A 19,425-nucleotide genomic window follows, 5' to 3' on the forward strand; every position below is an offset into this window, starting at 1 on the left:
CCTACAAGTAGCCCTAAGAGGTATTAGGAATATCCCCATGTTACAGATAAAGGAAGTAAGGCACAGAAAAGATTAACTTGTTTAAATTACACAGTGATCTTAGCAGGTGGTGGAGCTACAACTCTGGCAATTGTTCTTTCCCAGATACCTTTTAGCCTTCAAAATAAAGCAACTGCAGGAGGGGTGAGAGCAGTACCAAGGGGAGAGGGCTTGCCTTGCATGTGGTAGACCTGGGTTCATCCCCAGCATCCCATATGGTCCCCTGAGCCTGCCAGAAGTGATCCCTTGGCACACAGAGAGGAGTAAATAAACCCTGAGCACCACCTAGTGTGGCCCCCAAAACAACAACAAAAAAACATACAATTGGGGCTAGAGAGAGTACACGCTTGCCTTGTATGCAGCTCAGGTTCCATACCTACCACTGCATATGCTGAGCATTGCAGGAGTGATCCCTGAGCACGGCAGGAGTAATCCCTGAACAAAGCCAGGACTGGATACGTCAGTGGATGTGGCCCCAATAAAAACAAAATAAATAAAATGGAAGAATTAAAATGCTATTATGAGAGCACTATTACTCTTTAAGAAACAATGGAAACAAAAGGAAAATATTGGATAATATTTTGGATAAAATATTGGATAATATTTTGGATAATAATTGGATAAAAGAAAAAAAACTGGATGATGACAAGTTGAAGGCAGTCACATTCCAGAAAATATAAAAAAGCAAGGTCACGGAAGTTGATCTGGATCAGGAGAAACAAAAGCAAGACTGTAGCATGCATACAGGAAAGAAAGGCCAAATATACGACAACTAAAGTAAGAGAAGAGCATTTTCATGGAACAGGATAAGCAGAGGCTCTGAAGAGCACTGGTACATAGCATATCCAGAGAATAACACAATGGACAGTAAGCAGTAACAGACAATGTGCACAATGTGTGAAAAAGCTAGTCAGAGAGGGAACCAGAAATTAGCCAGAAGTGAAAATTAACTAGACTGTTGGCAGTACAGGCAGGATGGACACAGGTACTACCTCTATGGAAAACTGTGGAGAGACCAGAGCAACAGGACAGGGGGTAAGGTGCTGGTCTTGCCCCTGGCACCACATATGGTTCACAGAGTTCTGCTGAGGGTAATCAATGAGCACAGAGCCAGGAGTAATCCCTGAGCACCACCAGGTGTGTCCCTAAAACAAACAGAATACACTATAGGGATTTTTCTAAATATTAAATAAAGATCTACTGTATGATTCAAGAGTTTTCTTTCCTAGGGCTCTATCCTCAAACAAAATACTAATTCAAAAAATATAGGCACACCTATGTTCATGGCAGAACTGTTTACAATAGCAACATGCAACCAATGCAAGTGCTCAACATAGATGAGTAGAAAATGATGCTGTGGACCACACACACACACACACACACACACACGCGTGTGTGTGTATATATACACATACACACACATACACACACACACACACAAGAAAACTGCTCAGCTGTAAGATTTTTTTTTACTTTTTAAATTTTTTTGCTTTTTTGGGTCATACCCAGCGATGCACAGGGATTACTCCTGGCTCATGCACTCAAGAATTACTCCTGGCGGTGCTCAGGGGACCATATGGGATGCTGGGAATCGAACCCGGGTCAGCCGCATGCAAGGCAAACACCCTCCCCGCTATGCTATCACTCCAACCCCAAGAAAAGATTATATCTTGCCTTTTGCTACACAACATAAATGGGACTAAAAGGTCATGCCATGAAAAATAAGTAGGAAGGAGAAAGAAAACAAACCACCTGATTTCATACATATATGGAATATTTTTTAAAAATCAAAGGAAAAGAAGACAAAGCTAAAGGAAAATAAAATCCTTGAGTCTACAGAACTCAGGTAACCAGAGGGGAAGAAAGGAGGGAGATTAAATGGGGCCCAGTGGTCTAAGGTGTAGAGGATAGTGGCACTTCAGAAGGTGTGAGATGCACTTGAAGAGTTGTATATGGAAGAAAGCATATGCCTAAAACTTATGAAGCCTTGTAAACGAACACTATCAATAAAATATTTAAACAAGAAAGAACCTATGGATAAGGGAAAGATACTGACACTTTGGTTGTGGATATGATATCGTAGTAATGTACACCTAAAATGTAAACATTTACACTGCTGTAAGCCGTTGTTACAGCAATTAAAAAAGATCTTTTTTCTGAGTTCAGGACAGTGCTCAGGGGACCATGATGTGCCATAGATCAAACTCAGCCTTCAGCAGGCAAAGCATGCATTCCAGCCCACCGATTTATCTCTTTAATCCTCAATTTTCTAAAAATAATAATAATAATAATAATAATTTAAATTAATACTTTTTTTACAATGAAGTTTTTTTCACATATATTCATTTGTTCAACAAATTCCCAGAAATTATTCCTCCCAGATCATTGAAACTAAATAAACTATTTCCAATATTATTGAACCAACACTATATGTGAAATGAAGCTCATTACTTGCCTAGGAGAAAAGTACTGCTTGGGTTAAAAACAAACAAACTTCTAAGCTGAGTCTAGCATAAAACAAGAATACCCTTTATGCCAAAGTACCATTTAAGAAAAGTAGCTCACAGTGGTGATAATAAATTAAAACCAGATATAGGTTCAATCAAAACTAGAGTGCAAACAATTACCAACCTATATCCTCCCGAAACCTTAACTCCAAATAAGTCATGGGCAGGGGCTGGAGCGATAGCACAGCGGGGAGGGCGTTTGCCTTGCACACGGCCGACCTGGGTTCGAATCCCAGCATCCCATATGGTCCCCTGAGCACCACCAGGAGTAATTCCTGAGTGCAGAACCAGGAGTAACCCCTGTGCATCACTGGGTGTGATCACAAAAAAAGCAAAAACAAACAAACAAAAAAAAAAAACAATTAAGTCATGGGCAGTCTAACAAACACAGAGACTGAGTGAAAGAGAACCGTGTTCAGCATCCCTTTCCAACAACTGTGAGTACAGTGATTACAGTACAGATCTATTCCACAGGCTAATCAACAACTCAAGTTTTCTCAAGTGGTCACTAAAAACAAGATATTCTTTATAAGAGGAGCTTTTCCACTGCCACTTTGCAGTTCCACAGTTTTACATTATTTCTGGATATTACTTGTGCTTAAATACTGGACAAAAACAAATTTCTATTGTTATTTAAAACACACGTGTGAAGGGGCAGCCGGAGCTAGAGTAGAGTAAGTAAGGCACTTGCCTCACAGGTGCGCTATCCAGGTTTGATCCCAGCAGCCCATGTACGGTTTCCCCAAGCCCTGCCAGAAGTGATGCCTGAGTGCAGAGCCAGGAGTAAACCCTGAGGTTCTATGGGATGGCCCCAAAAACCAAATAAATAAATAAATAAATAAATAAAATTTTACTTTCTCAATGCTTACTAAAATTGTTCAAGATGGAGGTGTTTACTAAATAGATATCTATTAATAACTACCATTTACCAAGCAGAAGAAGAATACTAAAGCAATGGGAATTCCGTTTTTCTTTTTTGGCTTTTTGGGCCACACCTGGTGATGTTCAGGGGTTACTCCTGGCTCTACACACAGGAATTACTCCTGGAAGTGCTGGAGGACCATATGGGATGCTGGGGATAGGACCCAGGTCAACCGCGTGCAAGGCAAACACCCTACCCGCTGTGCTATCTCTCCGGCCCAGAAATTCCTTTCTCAAAAACTAAAATCCTGACTAATCATAAGCTGCATAAAAGCTGGAAGTGCTTTTGAAACAAGAAGATCATCAATTCAAATGCAATTAAATCTTAGCTGATACTTTAAGAAAAAAAAGAGATGGAAGAAGAGTAGACAGATGGTGCAACAGGCTGACGCACATGTTTTGCATGCTTTGGGTTTGACCCCTGACCCCACATGGTCCCACGAGCACTGGTTTGGTTTGGTTTGGTCTTTTTTTTTTTTTGGTTTTGAGTAACACTTTTCTGTGCTTAGGGCTCAGTCCTGAGATTGTGTTCAGGGATCACTCCTGGTAGTGAAGCTACCATTTCAGGGACCAAATGGGATGCCATGGATCATGTCTGGGTCAGCCACATACAAGGCAAACGCTTTACAATGATGGTTGGAAGGTTTGCTCAGGAATGGAGATGTGTGCTGAAAGTAGATAAAGGCCCAAACATGAATGGCCTCTCAATATCTGTATTGCAAACCATAAAACCCCTAAGTAGAGAGTAAGAGGGAAATCGTCTGCTATTGGAGGGGGAGGGGTGAGATGGGGGTATGGAGGGAGGCATGAAACTACTGAATTGCTGAAATTTGATTATTTCAGAGCATATAAGGCGACACTGGTGGTGGAAAATGTACACTGGTGGAGGGATGCGTGTTCAATCATTGTATAACTGAAAATCAAACATGAAAGTTTTGTAACTGTAGCTCATAGTGATTCAATAAAGGAAATAAATTAATTAAGAACAAAACAAGGCAAGCACTTTACCTACTATACTATCTCTAGAGCCCCCAAATCAAATTTTTTAAAATAACTTAAAAATGTATGACTTGGGACCTAGAAATATAATAAAAGTATGTCCTTACAAGATTACTATTAGCAGTGTGATGTTAATTTACTTAATTCATGTAAAATAAATACGTGGTTTCTTAAAAGCATTGCAGCAACACTCAAGTGAAGACATACATTATAAGCTGTACTGGAGAAGAACGCAATCAGAATGAAATGAGGGAATTTGAAAGGAAGATGCAGACAATTAAACAGATTTTTAAAATCCTAATCAGTAAGGAAACAATGAAATTGCAGACAAACTGTTCAAACCATAAACAAACACACTTGGAAACATTACTGAATTGCTGGAATTTGATTATTTCAGAGCACATAAGGTAAATTAAAAAATGGACCTATTCACTAAAAATGGTGATGAGAAAAAAATTAAAGAGAATTATTTGAACTATATGCTTATAATCATTCCCAGTTTGTGTTATCACAATTAATACCTTTCACAATTGCAGCTTATTAATGAAAGGAGAGTGTCTAAAGCATGCAGAGGCAGAGGACACTGCACGGGACAGGAATTCCCAAAATTTCCAAAACTAGAGCATACTTCCAAACTCACAAAGACACCTTATAATTCTCAATCCTTAAGTCACTCAATCCAAATGAAAATAAAATGGAATTTCCCTTCCTGCGACAAACTAAACACTCAGCCATATTAAGTCATAATTACTGAGTGACTAACTTAATTACTAGGAAGGCAGTCATTTTAGTCAAGTCATATGAACCCTAGCAAACCTCAAATACACAAAAATAAAACAAGCGGTGTTTTAATCATGATAGTACATTATGTGGGCCAGAGAGATAGTAAATAGGGAGCTTGCCTTGCATGCAGCCAACATGGATTCGATTCCCAGCACTCTATATGGTACCCCAAGCCCACACCAGGAGTAAGCCCTGAACATTGCCAGATGTGGTCCCAAACAACAGCAAAGACAGCATGTTGGAGTAATAAACCTGATGATGCTACTTTCCTTTAAAGATACTATAAAATACTACAAAACATTATTTCACTTAAACGATGTACAAAATGAGGTTGAGAAATTACTTCCACTAGGAACAGGAGATAAGGCAATTCCCAAAATGCCTGCTTTGCAAGAGGCTGTGAGTTCAATCTCTGGATCCTCTAAATGCACTGAGCATAATCCTGGTAGTTCTGCTTTCTGGGATCCCCAGAACTACCAGGAATTTCCAGCCAAATAATAGCAAGATGTGTGCAAACTTTACAGCTAAATGGTGCAACTCTAGGTGAGCACTGCAACTTGGAAAAACTTTTTTAAATATGCAAACACAGAAGTCAAAGAGTTGCTACTCCGGAGCTGGAGGGACAGGACAGGCCAACCCTGGTTCTATTTCCAGCACCACATATAGGCCAGGAATAAGCCCTGAGCACTGCCAGGTGTGGCCCAAAACTTCCTCCCCTACCAAAAAAGTACCAGTGTAGGAAAGCACCTATGTGAGCACTACAGCAACTCTTATGAGCATTACAACCTGTATGTGATGGCTGCTCAATCCAACAGGAGCAACAGAAGGGGGATTACTTTCCCTGACCAATCTGCCTTAGTAACTTTTATTGATCTTGTACCTGAGATACAATGTATCTTTCCAATATTTAAAAGCACAAACAAATATAGGAAGACCTATAGCGACCTTGTAGCCACTGAAGACTCATGAGAACAAGATACTGCTTGTTTCAAACAGTCTGTCCACTAAGTTCGTGTCCATTATGGAGGGAAAAACTCTCCACCATTAGAAAAAAAAAAAAAAACTCTGCACCATTAGCGTCACCTCTGTTTCCAGGAAAACACTACTATAAACAAGGTAATCTGGTTTACAAAAGCTCAGAATAGCTCAGTAAAAGATCATATTATATAAAATAGTCAATTTAGAAAAAGTAGAGCTGTTTAACACCCAACATTTCCCAAACACTATTTGGAATATTAATAAGAATATTCTCAGAATCCAAAATTACCCAGAGTTCTGTATTCAAAATGAATTAGAATCGGAATGCCTGGTGATAAGACCTGGAAAATAAGCGTATTGATGCAGAACTCATATTTAAGAGCATTGTTAGTACTCACTAAATCTAATAACATTTATAACAAAAAAAGTAGACTTTTCCTTTCATAAAAAAAGCATTCTTTTAGAGCTTTTAAAGTTATGCCCAATTCATTCAAATAGAATAATCTGTTCATCTTCAATGAACAAAAAAATAAAAATAAAAAACAAAGATTTTTACTACTTGAGTAAAGAATCATGAAAACAAAGATAGATGCAAAAAGCCAGATTACCCCTCCAATGAAAGTTAATTATAAATTTAATATTTAAAATGACTAAGTATGTTTTTTCTAAATATTTTGCTTTCCCTCACTGCCAAAAATATAACTACTGATAAACATCTTTTTAGCTATCTGTCCTATATTAAACAAAGAGAATTTTTGTTATATTTTAGCCAATCTCTGCCAGATCCTGTTTTCACCATGAACAAGTGTGCCTATGAAACATAATGAATCAACCTGGCACAATAGAAGATTTAGGAAGTACAGAAAAGACTGGGTGCTATCTGAAATTCTCCAGTGAACCAAAAACATTTAAGTAAAAATACTACAGAACCCAGTTTTTTCTGTACTTCCTAAATCTTCTATTGTGCCAGGTTGATTCATTATGTTTCATAGGCACACTTGTTCATGGTGAAAACAGGATTTGGCAAAGATTGGCTAAAATATAACAAAAATTCTCTTTGTTTAATATAGGACAGATAGCTAAAAAGATGTTTATCAGTAGTTATATTCTTAGTTTTCCTAATACAATGGTATTACTGAAATTCTCAGAAAAACTTTCAATTGACCAATGTTCAACCTGAATCACAATATTACCTGCCCATTATTCTCCTTATTGTCCTGATAAAAGCAAACATGGAAAGAAAAGGTCTTTCAACATCAAATCACTCTGCTTTCCAAGAATTTAAAAAAAAAAAAAAAGTGGGAGGACAGGGCAGGCAGCTGTGACTAAACTCACTGCAGTCTGCGTGAGGCAGTGGTGACAAGAGTCACGTGATCCATGCATGGTAGCGAGGAAAACTGACCAGGAACATACTGAAAACATACAGAGCCCACAGAGCTCTCTGGCACCTCCAAAAAGCCCCCCATGAGCGAGGAAACGCACGTTTCCCTCTGCAGTCTACCTCTCTGCACTCACCAGCAGCCTCCCACCCGCCTGGCACACTATTCGTTAGGTGAAGACAAACGTGAAAGGCAGCTGGGAAAGGGAGTCACAGAAAGCTGTGTGGGCAGAAGGAGGGCTGGAGGAGGACAAGTCTGGCCCCTGGATGTGTGAGTCGGGGTGTCTCATGGTCTGAGTGCGCATTAGAAGCACTGCACCGCGTCACCAAGTTTAAGCCACCCAAGCACAGCACGAGCCCCAGCCTAAGTAGGACCCCATGGACCAATCCCCCAGCTTGAAAACATACTGCAAGGAGTGCTTGGGAGCCCCCCTATCTCACTGTTCACAGCTCAGTTCGAATCGTTTGGTTTGTTGGCAATGGTCCCCCCAATCTGTCTCGCTGCTCGCTAAGGCTACCCTGAATAGTTTCAGCGCTCATTAATAGGATATATCCTTTTAGCTGAAGAAAAGAGAACACCCATTTCCCCATAAAGCTTCCATTTTCAGGGCAATGCTGATGCGTTTCTTTAACTCAGGAACAATGCTGGGTTATCTTCCAAACAGCACCTCCTCCAGCTGTTCTACCAACAAGACTTCTGGCAAGGGAATCTGAGTGTCTGTCTCTGCAGGTCTCTCTACCCCAAAATGGTCCTCCCAGTAGGGGATCGAGGTAGGGCTGAGACACCTTGTGAAGCTTCAACACTGCACAAAGTGGTACCCACTTTGGGGCTTCTTCGCCCGCCAGGCTTCTTTACTGCCAGAGACACACCAAGAATTCTGTCGATAAGATTCCCATAGGCGTGGAGGTTTGGCCAGAGAAGCAAATAGGAGAGAGGCTCTGAGAAGGAAAAGGGTATGAGACACCCAGCTGAGACACCCAGAGGCCAAGGCCTACAAACAAAAGTCACCTGAGAAGTCTTGTGGAATATCCTAATAAATGAGCTGGTCACACAATTGGTTAGGAAAATATTCAACCTATTTACTGTAATTATTTAACCTAATTATTCAACCTAATTATTGACAATAATCCACTCTATAGCACAGCGGGTAGGGCATTTGCCTTGCACATGGCCAACCCAGGTCCGATTCCTCCATCCCTCTCAGAGAACCCGGCAAGCTACCCATGGCCAAAAACAGTAACAACAAGTCTCACAATGGAGACATTACTGGTGCCCTCTCAAGCAAATCGATGAACGGGATGACAGTGCTACAGTGCTATTCCCATCCCAAATTTCAAATAGTACTTGGAATACCTACACAGACACAGATGACAAATCTAAATTAAGGGTTTCTCCTTTAAAATTCTCCATAGACATGGCTATTTTTACCTTTCATAAACATTTAAAGGCAGTAATGACAAACTCTGCTGCAGAATGAATTCATCACTAACTCATTCCGCTATGTTGTTTAATACAGCTCAAATCTAGTCATGAAAGAATCAGGAAGAGATGGAATGTTACTCAGTCACAAGAAGAAACCATACCTTTAGCTACAACAGAGTTGGAACTAGAGGATGTCAGGCTAATCAAAATAAACAGGAAAGATAAATATGAGACAATCTCACTCAGAGGCAATATTTAAAGAAACAGTGCAAGGGGTCAGATAATGTCCAGTGAAAACCAACCCTTACACTCTGACCACAAAACTGAGGTTACCAAAGTGGGCAGAACTGGCTGCAAGTTGCCAGGGGACTATGATGGAGAGATAATGGCACTTCAGTGGCAGGCATGGCCTTAAAAATATAAATATCGATGTGCTTGTAGACCCACGTTGTCTAAAAAGAAAAGAAAAATTATGATGGGAAGAATGATACATGTCAATGAATCCATTTCCCTTCAAAATTACCTGATTTTTGCCAGGTCATCAGATTTAGACTTATTTAAGCAGAAATGATAGAGCTGAGTTAGAGATGCCGCTCGAGAATGACAACCTGACGGTGGCACTGTGCGCGAGCAAGCCTCCCCGCCCCACAGCATGGGCTGACCTACCGACTCTCGCGACGAGGAAAAGGGGGTGAGAGTCATGGGCTGTGAACAGGCCAGTGTGCCAACAAGTGAGGGAGTCTCCACCCAACAACCTACCAAGAACTGGGCATGTCTTCATCTCTAAAATTATTTACCGATCTCATGGGCCCCACTCTTCTAATTCCATTCACATCAGAACAGCCTAAATATCTCTGAAATAAAAATCTGATCCCACTTCTAGCCCATCAGTTAGACTATTTCCTCAGACTAACGGTCATTCTCAAAAATCCCACTCTGTATGACCTCTATGACCCAAACTTATTTATGTCTCTAGCTTCAGTCCATACTCCCTTCCATGTCTATGTTCCACTCACATTTCTTCATGTTACCATTTCTCTCCATCAGACTTCAAATATCCTATTCCCACCCAAAGCACTTTTCCCCAAGCCAACCCTCTAATTACCTAACCCTGGCCTCACTTAATCTTTCTCCTCTTCAAATGAAAGCATTTGACAGTCCTCACCACCTCCCCCTCCACAGCATGCTGTATTTCACACGCTATTCTAGATGAGTGCCTCAACTGAGCACATTCCTCTGGCTATATCCTCTACAAAGCCAGGAACCATGTGGATCCTGTCTGATGCTGTAGCACAGTGCTTTGCACAGATGAATATTCTGTACAAATAAGTAAACAGCATTCTCCCAGATCACATACTGTAACTGGTTCTGCTAATGAAATCTTCACATTCGTTCCTCACTCCTGTGATTCCCCCTTAGCTCTGGTCTTCCCTGTTTGCCCTGTTCCTTTGAGTCCTCTTTCCCCTTCACTTCATCCCCTACCTTCAGTAAATGAGCCCCTTTCATGGGACAGCTGCCTTGCAGCCCAACTCAAGGCTGGAGGCCCTGTACAAGACAAACCGGGAACTTCAGACTTACCAAACCAGAACCCAAATCAAAACCACCTGTGTAAAGAGCCATGCAGATCAGAGGTGTGGGTAAGAATGCCAACAGGACCTCTGCAACACAAAGCAGGGGCTCGAAACACTGCAGGGAGCTAGAGTCCCAGCCAAGAGAAGGTCCTCAGGAAGCCAAGATCTCAGGAAGGTCCTGTGTAAGCAACCTGCTCTAACAACTCAGAAGCTGGCACTTAGAGCCCTTTCTGACCTCCATCACCATCAAACCGAGCAGAGGGTGGGGGGAAACCCTGGGGGCACCAAATAACACAACACTAGGCCAGGAAATCCCTCAAAGCACACAGGAATTCACCAAAGTGGCCCAACCAGATTCCACCTCGACTCAAAGAAAAAAACCGCCTGTCAGCAGCAAGGTCAGGACCTCTGCTGAGTAATTTGGACTGAAGTAGTGCTCCGGGAAGTTGTGTATGTGTTATGTATGAAGTATGTGCTCAGGAAGTCTTCCCCACAATATTGCCCATGAGCTCACAGGGACATCAACTTCCTTCCTAATCATGGACAGTGTTTTGGTCAAACTGAGGGAGCCAAGGCCATTATTTTCACTCTGCCAGGAATCTGAGGCTGTGCAGGGAAACTCCAAGAGTCCTTCAGTCTAGTGCCTCTGTCTTCCCATACCCTATATCGCAACCAGATGGAAATACTCTTATTTTCTGTAGCCCATCTTTGCTCCACTGCTCCCTCTCAACTAGAATCCTTTGGCTTCTTCAAGATCAACAGAGAAATCCTATTCCATCTTCCATGGGCCTTTCCAATCACCACCCACCCTGAAAATTCTTCATCTGCTTCAGTAATCAGTGCATGATTTCCATGGATTTGCCAGAGCTCTTTCATGGTGCTCATCCCATTTTGGCATGAGAAAAGAACAATGTCTTAGTCATCTACCTTCCATGCCTAAAAATCTGAACTGCTTCCTTCATTTCTGCTGAATGAATTTGTCATAAACGGTTTCACACTAAGTGGGATTCTACTCTCAGTCCAGCCTGGCCAGTTTTTTGCTGGAGGGAAACTGCCCTCACCTTTCTCAGGCCTGCACAATGCACAACGGCTGGGACCAGAGTGTGGGCTCCTGCTTCTCCAGGGTGGACATGGGCAACTTTTCCATGAAGTTCCTGGTGCAGAGAAGCAGGGCCTATTGATCAATATCCAATGGGTACTGAAGTCATAATACAAAGACGATCCTTGTTTCTCCTACATAATTTAGATTTAAGGAAAAAAAAAATTTTTTTTTTTGGCTCACACCCGGTGATGCACAGGGGTTACTCCTGGCTTTGCACTCAGGAATTATTCCTGGCAGTGCCCAGAGTAGCATATGGGACACTGGGGATCAAAACAGGTCGGCCGAGTGCAAAGCAAACATCCTACTCTCTGTACTATCGCTCAGCCCCTTAAGGAAAAATTTTAAATCATTCTTCTAATGAGTCTCATTGCAGCTGATCACCCAAACAGACCCATAAAAACTGAGCAACGTGAGATAACACAGAAACTTAGACTAGACTCTCTACAGCAATGCAGTGTTATCTGTTCAGGAGAAAGAGAGGGAGCAAGAGGAACACAGCTGTAGCAGTCAAAAAACTGAAATGACCAAAAGATTTTCAGGGAAGGCAGAAAACAAAATTGGGTATCTGGAAGGAAAAGAAAGGAAAATATAATTCACATCTAAGAAAAAGGCTGCTATGGATAGGTTTAACATGGAATTTTTAACAGGAGGTTTCAAGTATTTATTTAGGATCAACCAAAAAAAATGCTCTCTTAGACAAAATATGCTTTGGTAATAAGAAAATATCTCCCCAGAATGTAATTATGGCTAAAACATTAACTATTTTAAGAGGAAGCTATGTATATCTAATGTAGGCTACTTGGAAGATCCAAACTAGTGGGGCATGTTTTACTAACTCCATGAGGAAATGAGATACACACATAAAGCATTCCTGCAGCATATCAGAGTATCGTGGTTATACTAAAAATTAAAGTGTGCAACTGACTGTCTCACTTGAAATAACCATTTTTATTTTTAATGGAGCATCATTTTTACTTGAAAGAACTGGTTATTTAAGCTCCTGTATTTGACCTACATTTTCCAAATAATGAACGAATTGAGCCTGACACATCAAGAAAAACTTAAAGTATTTGTTGCCAGGATCAAAATTCAAGCATTTAAGCACAGTTATGACAAACTTTTGGAAACCACTTTTAATATTTAAGGGCTAGGAAAGATCAAAGATAGACTTTTAATTTTTTTTTTTTGCTACTATTTAACACTGGAGATTCAGTTTAAAAGTTGATTTTACTTTGTAAATTTTGGTTTTTATTCTGATCTGTTTTTAATTATATGACAATTATATTTTTAAAAAAGAAACATTTTTCTCCAAAATTTCTAAATCCAAGGTTTGATAAAATGACATCCCATAAAGATGTCTGATCTTTAAAGAGCTGCATTAAAAAAGTAGAAACAGCTGCAGATAAAATATGATGAACTTCCAAAATGGCAGAGGAGTTTAAGAAAAGCCTGCTGACTATTTTGGCTAACGACTTTTAAATCCACTGAGCTAGCATGTCATTTCTAATACATGCTTAAAGGGAGTGTTTTATTTAGCCCAAAGAAAAGACTGCAGTAATGGAAAATACTATGTTAAAATATTCATATCTCCTCAAATGTAATCTCAAAGTTCTATATAGGGATACAGCAAGGCCTCAACAATCATATCTTCTCAGACTCATGATCCGAGCTTAGACATCTTACTTGAAACAAAAGCTGACATCTTACAGTTAAGAAAAAGTCATGTGGCAATGGGAATTTTGTTTTAGAAAATGAAACTATGTCCATGAGACTCCCACCCACACCCCACAACTCATTCAATCTCTCAACACCCAGGAATGCCCTAATAATTCCACCTCAGAATTCTGCAGGTGTTTCCACTCTGTTAAGAGGCCTTGCATCTTTAGCTCAGCAGTAAAAAAAAAAGACACTGGCTCAAAAGACTACTCCAACCTAGAAAGAACTGATGGACACGGCTAAGCAATTGAATGCTGAATCCAGAAGAACCAGGGGGAATTGGAAATGTGACGAGTTTTAATAGCCACATCAAGTTCCTAACTGCCTAAGGAATTATTAGTATATTTAATGATGAAGCCAATTTCAGTAGATTATACAAAAGTGTACTTCGGCCCAAAGACCAAAATTGGTAAATGGGTGAAACTATAGGGGTCAGAGGGTTGGGCACTTGCCTTGCCCGTGGCCTATTTGGGTTTGATTTCCAGAACCCCATATGGACCCCGAGCTTGTCAAGAGTGATCTCTGAGCGCAGAACCAGGAATAAGCCCTGAACACCGCCAGGTGTGGCTTCCCAACCCCCCCCCCAAAAAAAAAATCCCTTTAAAGCATAGGCTAGCCTACATAATTAGTACTTGAATCACTATCTCAGAAACCATCCTAACAGGTAGCACAGTCTGCCCGCCCTTGAAAAGCACACCCAAGCTGAGGAAATCGGAGAGCACTGTTTTACAGGACCACCCTTCCCTCAGAGATCCCCGAAGTGTGCCACAAATGTTCAATGACCCCATTTTCGGGGGGGAGGGGGGAGAAGAGAGTGTGACCTAGAACACCTGACCATGCACGTTCTTGAACTCGATCGCATTTCTGGGTGTTTCCCCATCATTGTCCTACGACCAGTTATTTCCTATCTGAAGGTGTCTGCACCCCACTATGATTAAGCACTAAATTTAAGCCTGAGGACTCGATGTTCTAGGAACCCAGCTGCCAAGAATGCCCTCATCAGATTTCGCTCCGTCCGCTCACCGCAGCCTGCAAGAGAGTGAAACGTGCAAGAAGGAAAGTCACACATCCCCGAGCCGTGCCCCCGGGCGCTCCGCGGGCCCGTCGGAAACACCATTTCCCGTCCAATCGCTCCCGCCCGGCTCCCGTTCCTCCCGCTCCCCAGCCCCGGAAAGTCGCCGCCCGCATTTCCTTGGGGGGTGACCGAGAAGGGAGGGTGTGTCTTGGGTGCTTACCGATGCCCGGAGCCACGTAAATGAAGTAGAGGCAGGACGAGGAGAGGGAGAAGAAGAAGATGAAGGCGAGGAGGGAGCGATTGGAGACCCGCAGCATCCGCCGAGGCACGGACATCTTCCTCTTCCCGGCCTGCCGGCAGCGGCGGGTGGGCTGCGCTCTCGGGCCGAACTTGGGGTGGGGGGCACCGCTCGGGCCCTAAACTTCCATGGATGTGCTCAGAACGCCGAGACTGCCGCAGCCGGGTGGGCGCGGGGCGGCTCCGGGGGAGCGGGCCCGGGCGGGAAGGGGAGCGGACGGAATGAATGGGGAGGCTGGAGGGCCGCGGGCGGGGAGGGGAGAGGCGCAGGAGGCGGGAGAGGGAAGGGGGAGCGGGGCCGCAGCGCCGGGGGCCCGGAGCCCAGGGAGGCCGGGTGGCGGGGTGGCGGGGGCGGCTGCGCCCCTCCGGAAAGGGCCCGCCGAGTGCGGCAGGCGCCGGCTCCCGGGCCGGGCTGCCGAGGCGCAGGGAGCGCAGCCCGCGGCGCTCAGGGGCGCGCCCGCCCGCGCACCGCAGGCCTGCACCGCCTCCCGGCCGCCGCGTCTCGTGCCTGCGCGGGGCGAGCGTGGGCGCCGGGGCCGCAGCCGGCGCGCGCGACGCGCGGGGGCCCGCGGGGGCCCTGGGGGCCGAGGTGCTGGGCGCTCGCCGGCGCGCAGCCGCTCCTCATGCCGCGCCGGACCCCGGCGCCCCGCGGCGGCCGCGGGAGCCGAGCGCGGTGGAGGGCGGCGTCCCGGGCCGCCCGCACCCGCGCAAGGGCGGCAACCGCAACGGCATTACCGCCGCCCGCCCGAGCCCGGGCGCCGTCGGGGCCGCGTGTGAGGGTCGCCGGAGCCGGGGAGGACGGGCCGCGAGGCGGGGGGGCGCCGCGGAGGAGACCCCCAAGGGCTCGGCGTCGCGCGCGCGCTCGGAACTGCAGGCGGCGCTGCGCCCGCACCGAGGGAACCTGGCGGCCCCCGCCCACCCCCTCCCCAGCCGGCGCCCCGAGCACCGCGGCTCCCGATTGGTCGGCGCCGCCCCCTCCCCCCGCGCCGGGACCCGGGACCCGGACGCTTCCTGCGTCACCGTCGCCCCCGCCCCGCCGGAGACCCCGGTGCTCACCGCGCCTCTGCGGACTAAGGCTCAGGTCTGAAGCGGCCCCCTGTGCTCAGCCCTGCAGGAGCCCTAGTGAAGGACGACGTTACCTGGGGAGAGAAGGGTCAACGCCTGGAGGGAGAGCCCCCCCCCCAAACGGTGTCAGTTTCCTCCTAAGATTCACGCCCCTGGGAGACGGGCTATTTTCGCAGTGGATCTGTGAAACCCTGTCTCAGACACGCCGTCACAATAGGAGCGGGCTGTTTGCACGTATGGTCCTTATAATTGGTGTCTTCCCATCTGCACGGGAGTCCCGGCTCTTCTGTCGTAGCCGCGTCCTTCAGGCAGATCCGGAAAAGACTGCAGCCTGCAGGCCCTTGAACGCTGCAGCACCGGCCCCGTTCAGTGGGCGAATCGTTATTCACCTCCCCAGGCCCTTTGAACTAGTTCTGCTCTGGTTCAAAAGCGGCTCTTGCCTGCCGGCTGAATTAGTCCAGATCCTTGCCTATATCATTTTATTGGTTGGGGGGGGGGGGCGGAGAGAGGGGTGCATTCACATGTGTCTTTGTTAATCAGATTGGAAGTGGCTAGATACCTCAAGAATTAGCTGGCACTTCTAGATGTCAGAATACTGAGACATCAAAGCCTTTACAGAGGTTTTGCTACCTTCAAAGCAAGATACCTCCGGTGCCATTTTTTCTGGGTTGGTACTATGCCTCAACACCTGGGTTTTCCATTCCACTGAGGCTTTTTTTTAACTGTGAAATTCATGCCAATCTACCACCTTCTCAGACTTCTTTTCTTTTTCCTTAAATGGTGGCTGTGCTACCGTCATGCAAAGCTGCGACATTAAACAGGAGAACTGAGTGAAAAAAAAAAACAGCATAATATGTGATTTGTTTCATGGAATAGACACATATATATTACAATTCCTTTATATGATTATATGATTTCAGTCCCACGGTGGAACTTTCCTTTGTGGGGTGTTAGGAACCATCACAACTGAAGCCTGAATGAAGAAATTATGATTGGATGCTCAGGAGTTGATATGTTTCAGAGTCATTCAACTCCCAAGTATTAGGAGCAGCATTAACGGTCCTTCTGTGCTTAAGCAAAGAACATTGCTCTATGGCAAAACATGAAAAGGCTATATGTGAAACTGAAAAGCATGTAATTCACTACAAATACAAAGTCAGAGTTACCAAAAAGTTTTGGCTTATAAGTAATCAAGACTAACTTGGAGAATTGTGACAATGAGAAGTGAAACACAAAGAAAAGATTAAAAATAAACTCAAGATTAGGGATGCTCACAAGAGCACTGTAAGCTTCTTTAGGAGGAAGAAAAGGGACAATTCACTGATGAAGCCTAAAACACTTAGGGTTAATATAAAAAAGCTTCTAATATTTGGGTCACTGGTTCTTATTTGTGTGTCTCAAACTATAATGTATATAATATATATAATGTATATAAAAATTTTTAAATATACATTACTTGCAGAGGATGATAAGAGTGGGCATTAGATTAATGGGAAGCAAACATGCTGGTGGGGGTGTGTTTGAATGTTTTATATATGAAAGCATGCCAATAAAAGCTTTGTATATCATTGCAAAATAAGCAAATATTTTTAAATATTTAAATATATTAAAAATTTTATTACATGGCTCGGGGGCAGTTTGTGGGTGTGACTGCCAAGCTACTGGAAAACTGGGGAGCGATACAGAATCTCACACGGCAGAGCCTAGCAAGCTACCCATGGCGTATTCAACATGCCAAAAACATTAACAATAATGGGTCTCATTCCCCGGCCCTGAACATGACAGGGACGAATGGAGACATTACTGGTGACCGCTTGAGCAAATCGATGAGCAACGGGATGACAGTGATACAGTGACAGTGATTATATGATTCCTTTAGTTGACTGGATATTCATTTTTAATATTTTGCCTTTTGGAGTACTTACAAGTTCTCTGGGTAATTTGATAGTTAATGTAAGAGAAAATGACTACTTTGTAACATTCGTAGCTTCTTAAGGAAAATCTGAATTGTAATCTGGAATACCATTGAATAGCAGATAAGCCTCAAGTAAAAGAAATCTATGAATGGTAAGGAAGCAAAGTAGTGGTATTTCTCTCTCTGACCCTGCTAGTTTTTCATCTCTTCATCTGCACCCGCTCAGTTATTTGTTTATAAGCTACCACTCTCTGTGCCACCCCCTTGAAGAAGTCCCTACCTCAGCTGGCTTAGGAATGGATGAATCTTCTCAGGCAAAACTGGTTTCCTAATAGGAACATGTACTATAAGACTAAGAGGAAAGTGTGAACATCTTAGAAATTGACTATTAATCATACTTTGGAAAGTCTGAAGTCGATAGATGTGCTAGGCCAGCATAGATAACTACAATTGGTACAGCTTCTAAATTCACCACCGTAACTGTTGGTACTGACAGTTCTTCCTGTGAAGAGCGTACCCCACAAAAATATGTCACTAAATGTATCCTGGCAATGGTTATCAGCAGGTACATAGAGAAACAACCGGGCTGGATAAGGTGGAGTCCCAGACACTCGAAGATGGCTTATGCATCCTGGGCATCTGTTCCCCCAGCAACAAAAGAAGGTCATCATGCTGCCTATAAGTTTCTCATGAAGATAGGTTAAATGAGTTGATGGGAGAGGGGCTGGAGAGATAGTCCTGAGGGTAGGGTGCTTGCTTTGCCTACAGCTCACCCAGGTTTCATCCCTGATACCCCTGAGTGGTCCCTGAGCCCAGAGCCAGGAGTAAGCCCTGAGTACCTCTGAGTGTGTCTCCCCTCCCCCCAAACAAACAAAAGACTCAGTATTTGTTTTGATATTACAAGGGACCAGATATCAAGAACTGTGAAGACTCAAGATATTATCAGCCTATTATCAGCCCAGTTAATGTCTTTCCCCAAACAGCAGTAGCTTCCAATTTCACACAGACTACTTTGCCAATCAGGGAAAATGGTTTATTATTATTATTATTATTATTATTAAGTACATTCTAATTTCTATAAGCAGATGCAAATTATATTTTAACTTTTTTTTTACCAACTTTGTCTCAGACCTCTGTGTCAAGAATTCTATCAATGATCTATCTGGTGCATAAAGTGAAGGCCCAACTGACTACTTCTTGCTTATCATCAATTGATAACTTTTTTCCTCATTCTTTTCCTCAGGGAATCTGAGCTGCCAGGCAGTAAACCCTGACTGGCTCCGAGGCTGTCTGGAAAAGGAAAGCTTGCCCAGCAGGGCAGGATGAGAATGTGCTCTGAGAGAGAGCTCTGAGGGTGGACGGCAAGGGAAGAGTGATAAAGAGCAAAGGCAGAAGACAGAGCAGAAATCTCATAATAGCAGTACTTTGGGCCTGCCCGGGGAAAGGGGTACTGTGTGGGCACCCCCCGGGCAAGGCTGGAAGGCTGTCTTTGCTTACTTGAAGCGCCTACCTGGGCCCCCTGCAGACTTCTAGAGACTGCAGGAAACCAAAGTTTCCCCACACCTGAAACCCAGCCACACAAGGACCTTGGTGTGTGACGCCCCCTCCCCCCCAGCCCTAAGAGGAAGTGCATAAGGCAGGCTGCTGGACAGACAGCACAGTAGCCACGTCCCCAGGGCTCTCTTGAATTGTCAGGCCGGGCGAACTCTGAGATAC

The 19,425-nt window shown here is 44.1% G+C and overlaps 1 protein-coding gene across 1 annotated transcript in view; it reads right to left on the minus strand.

Annotated features, from left to right (window-relative positions):
• Window positions 1-15,205, minus strand: part of B4GALT6 (beta-1,4-galactosyltransferase 6) — a 71,778-nt gene extending 56,573 nt beyond the window's left edge. Inside the window, exon 1 of the mRNA XM_004606042.2 lies at window positions 14,653-15,205. Coding sequence (XP_004606099.1) covers window positions 14,653-14,767 — 115 coding nt within the window. The 5' untranslated portion in view covers window positions 14,768-15,205. The remainder of the gene's footprint in view (window positions 1-14,652) is intronic.
• Between the last annotated feature and the right edge of the window lie 4,220 nt (window positions 15,206-19,425).

The sequence above is a fragment of the Sorex araneus genome, chromosome 2, assembly GCF_027595985.1.
Source record: "Sorex araneus isolate mSorAra2 chromosome 2, mSorAra2.pri, whole genome shotgun sequence".
Lineage (NCBI taxonomy): Eukaryota > Metazoa > Chordata > Mammalia > Eulipotyphla > Soricidae > Sorex > Sorex araneus.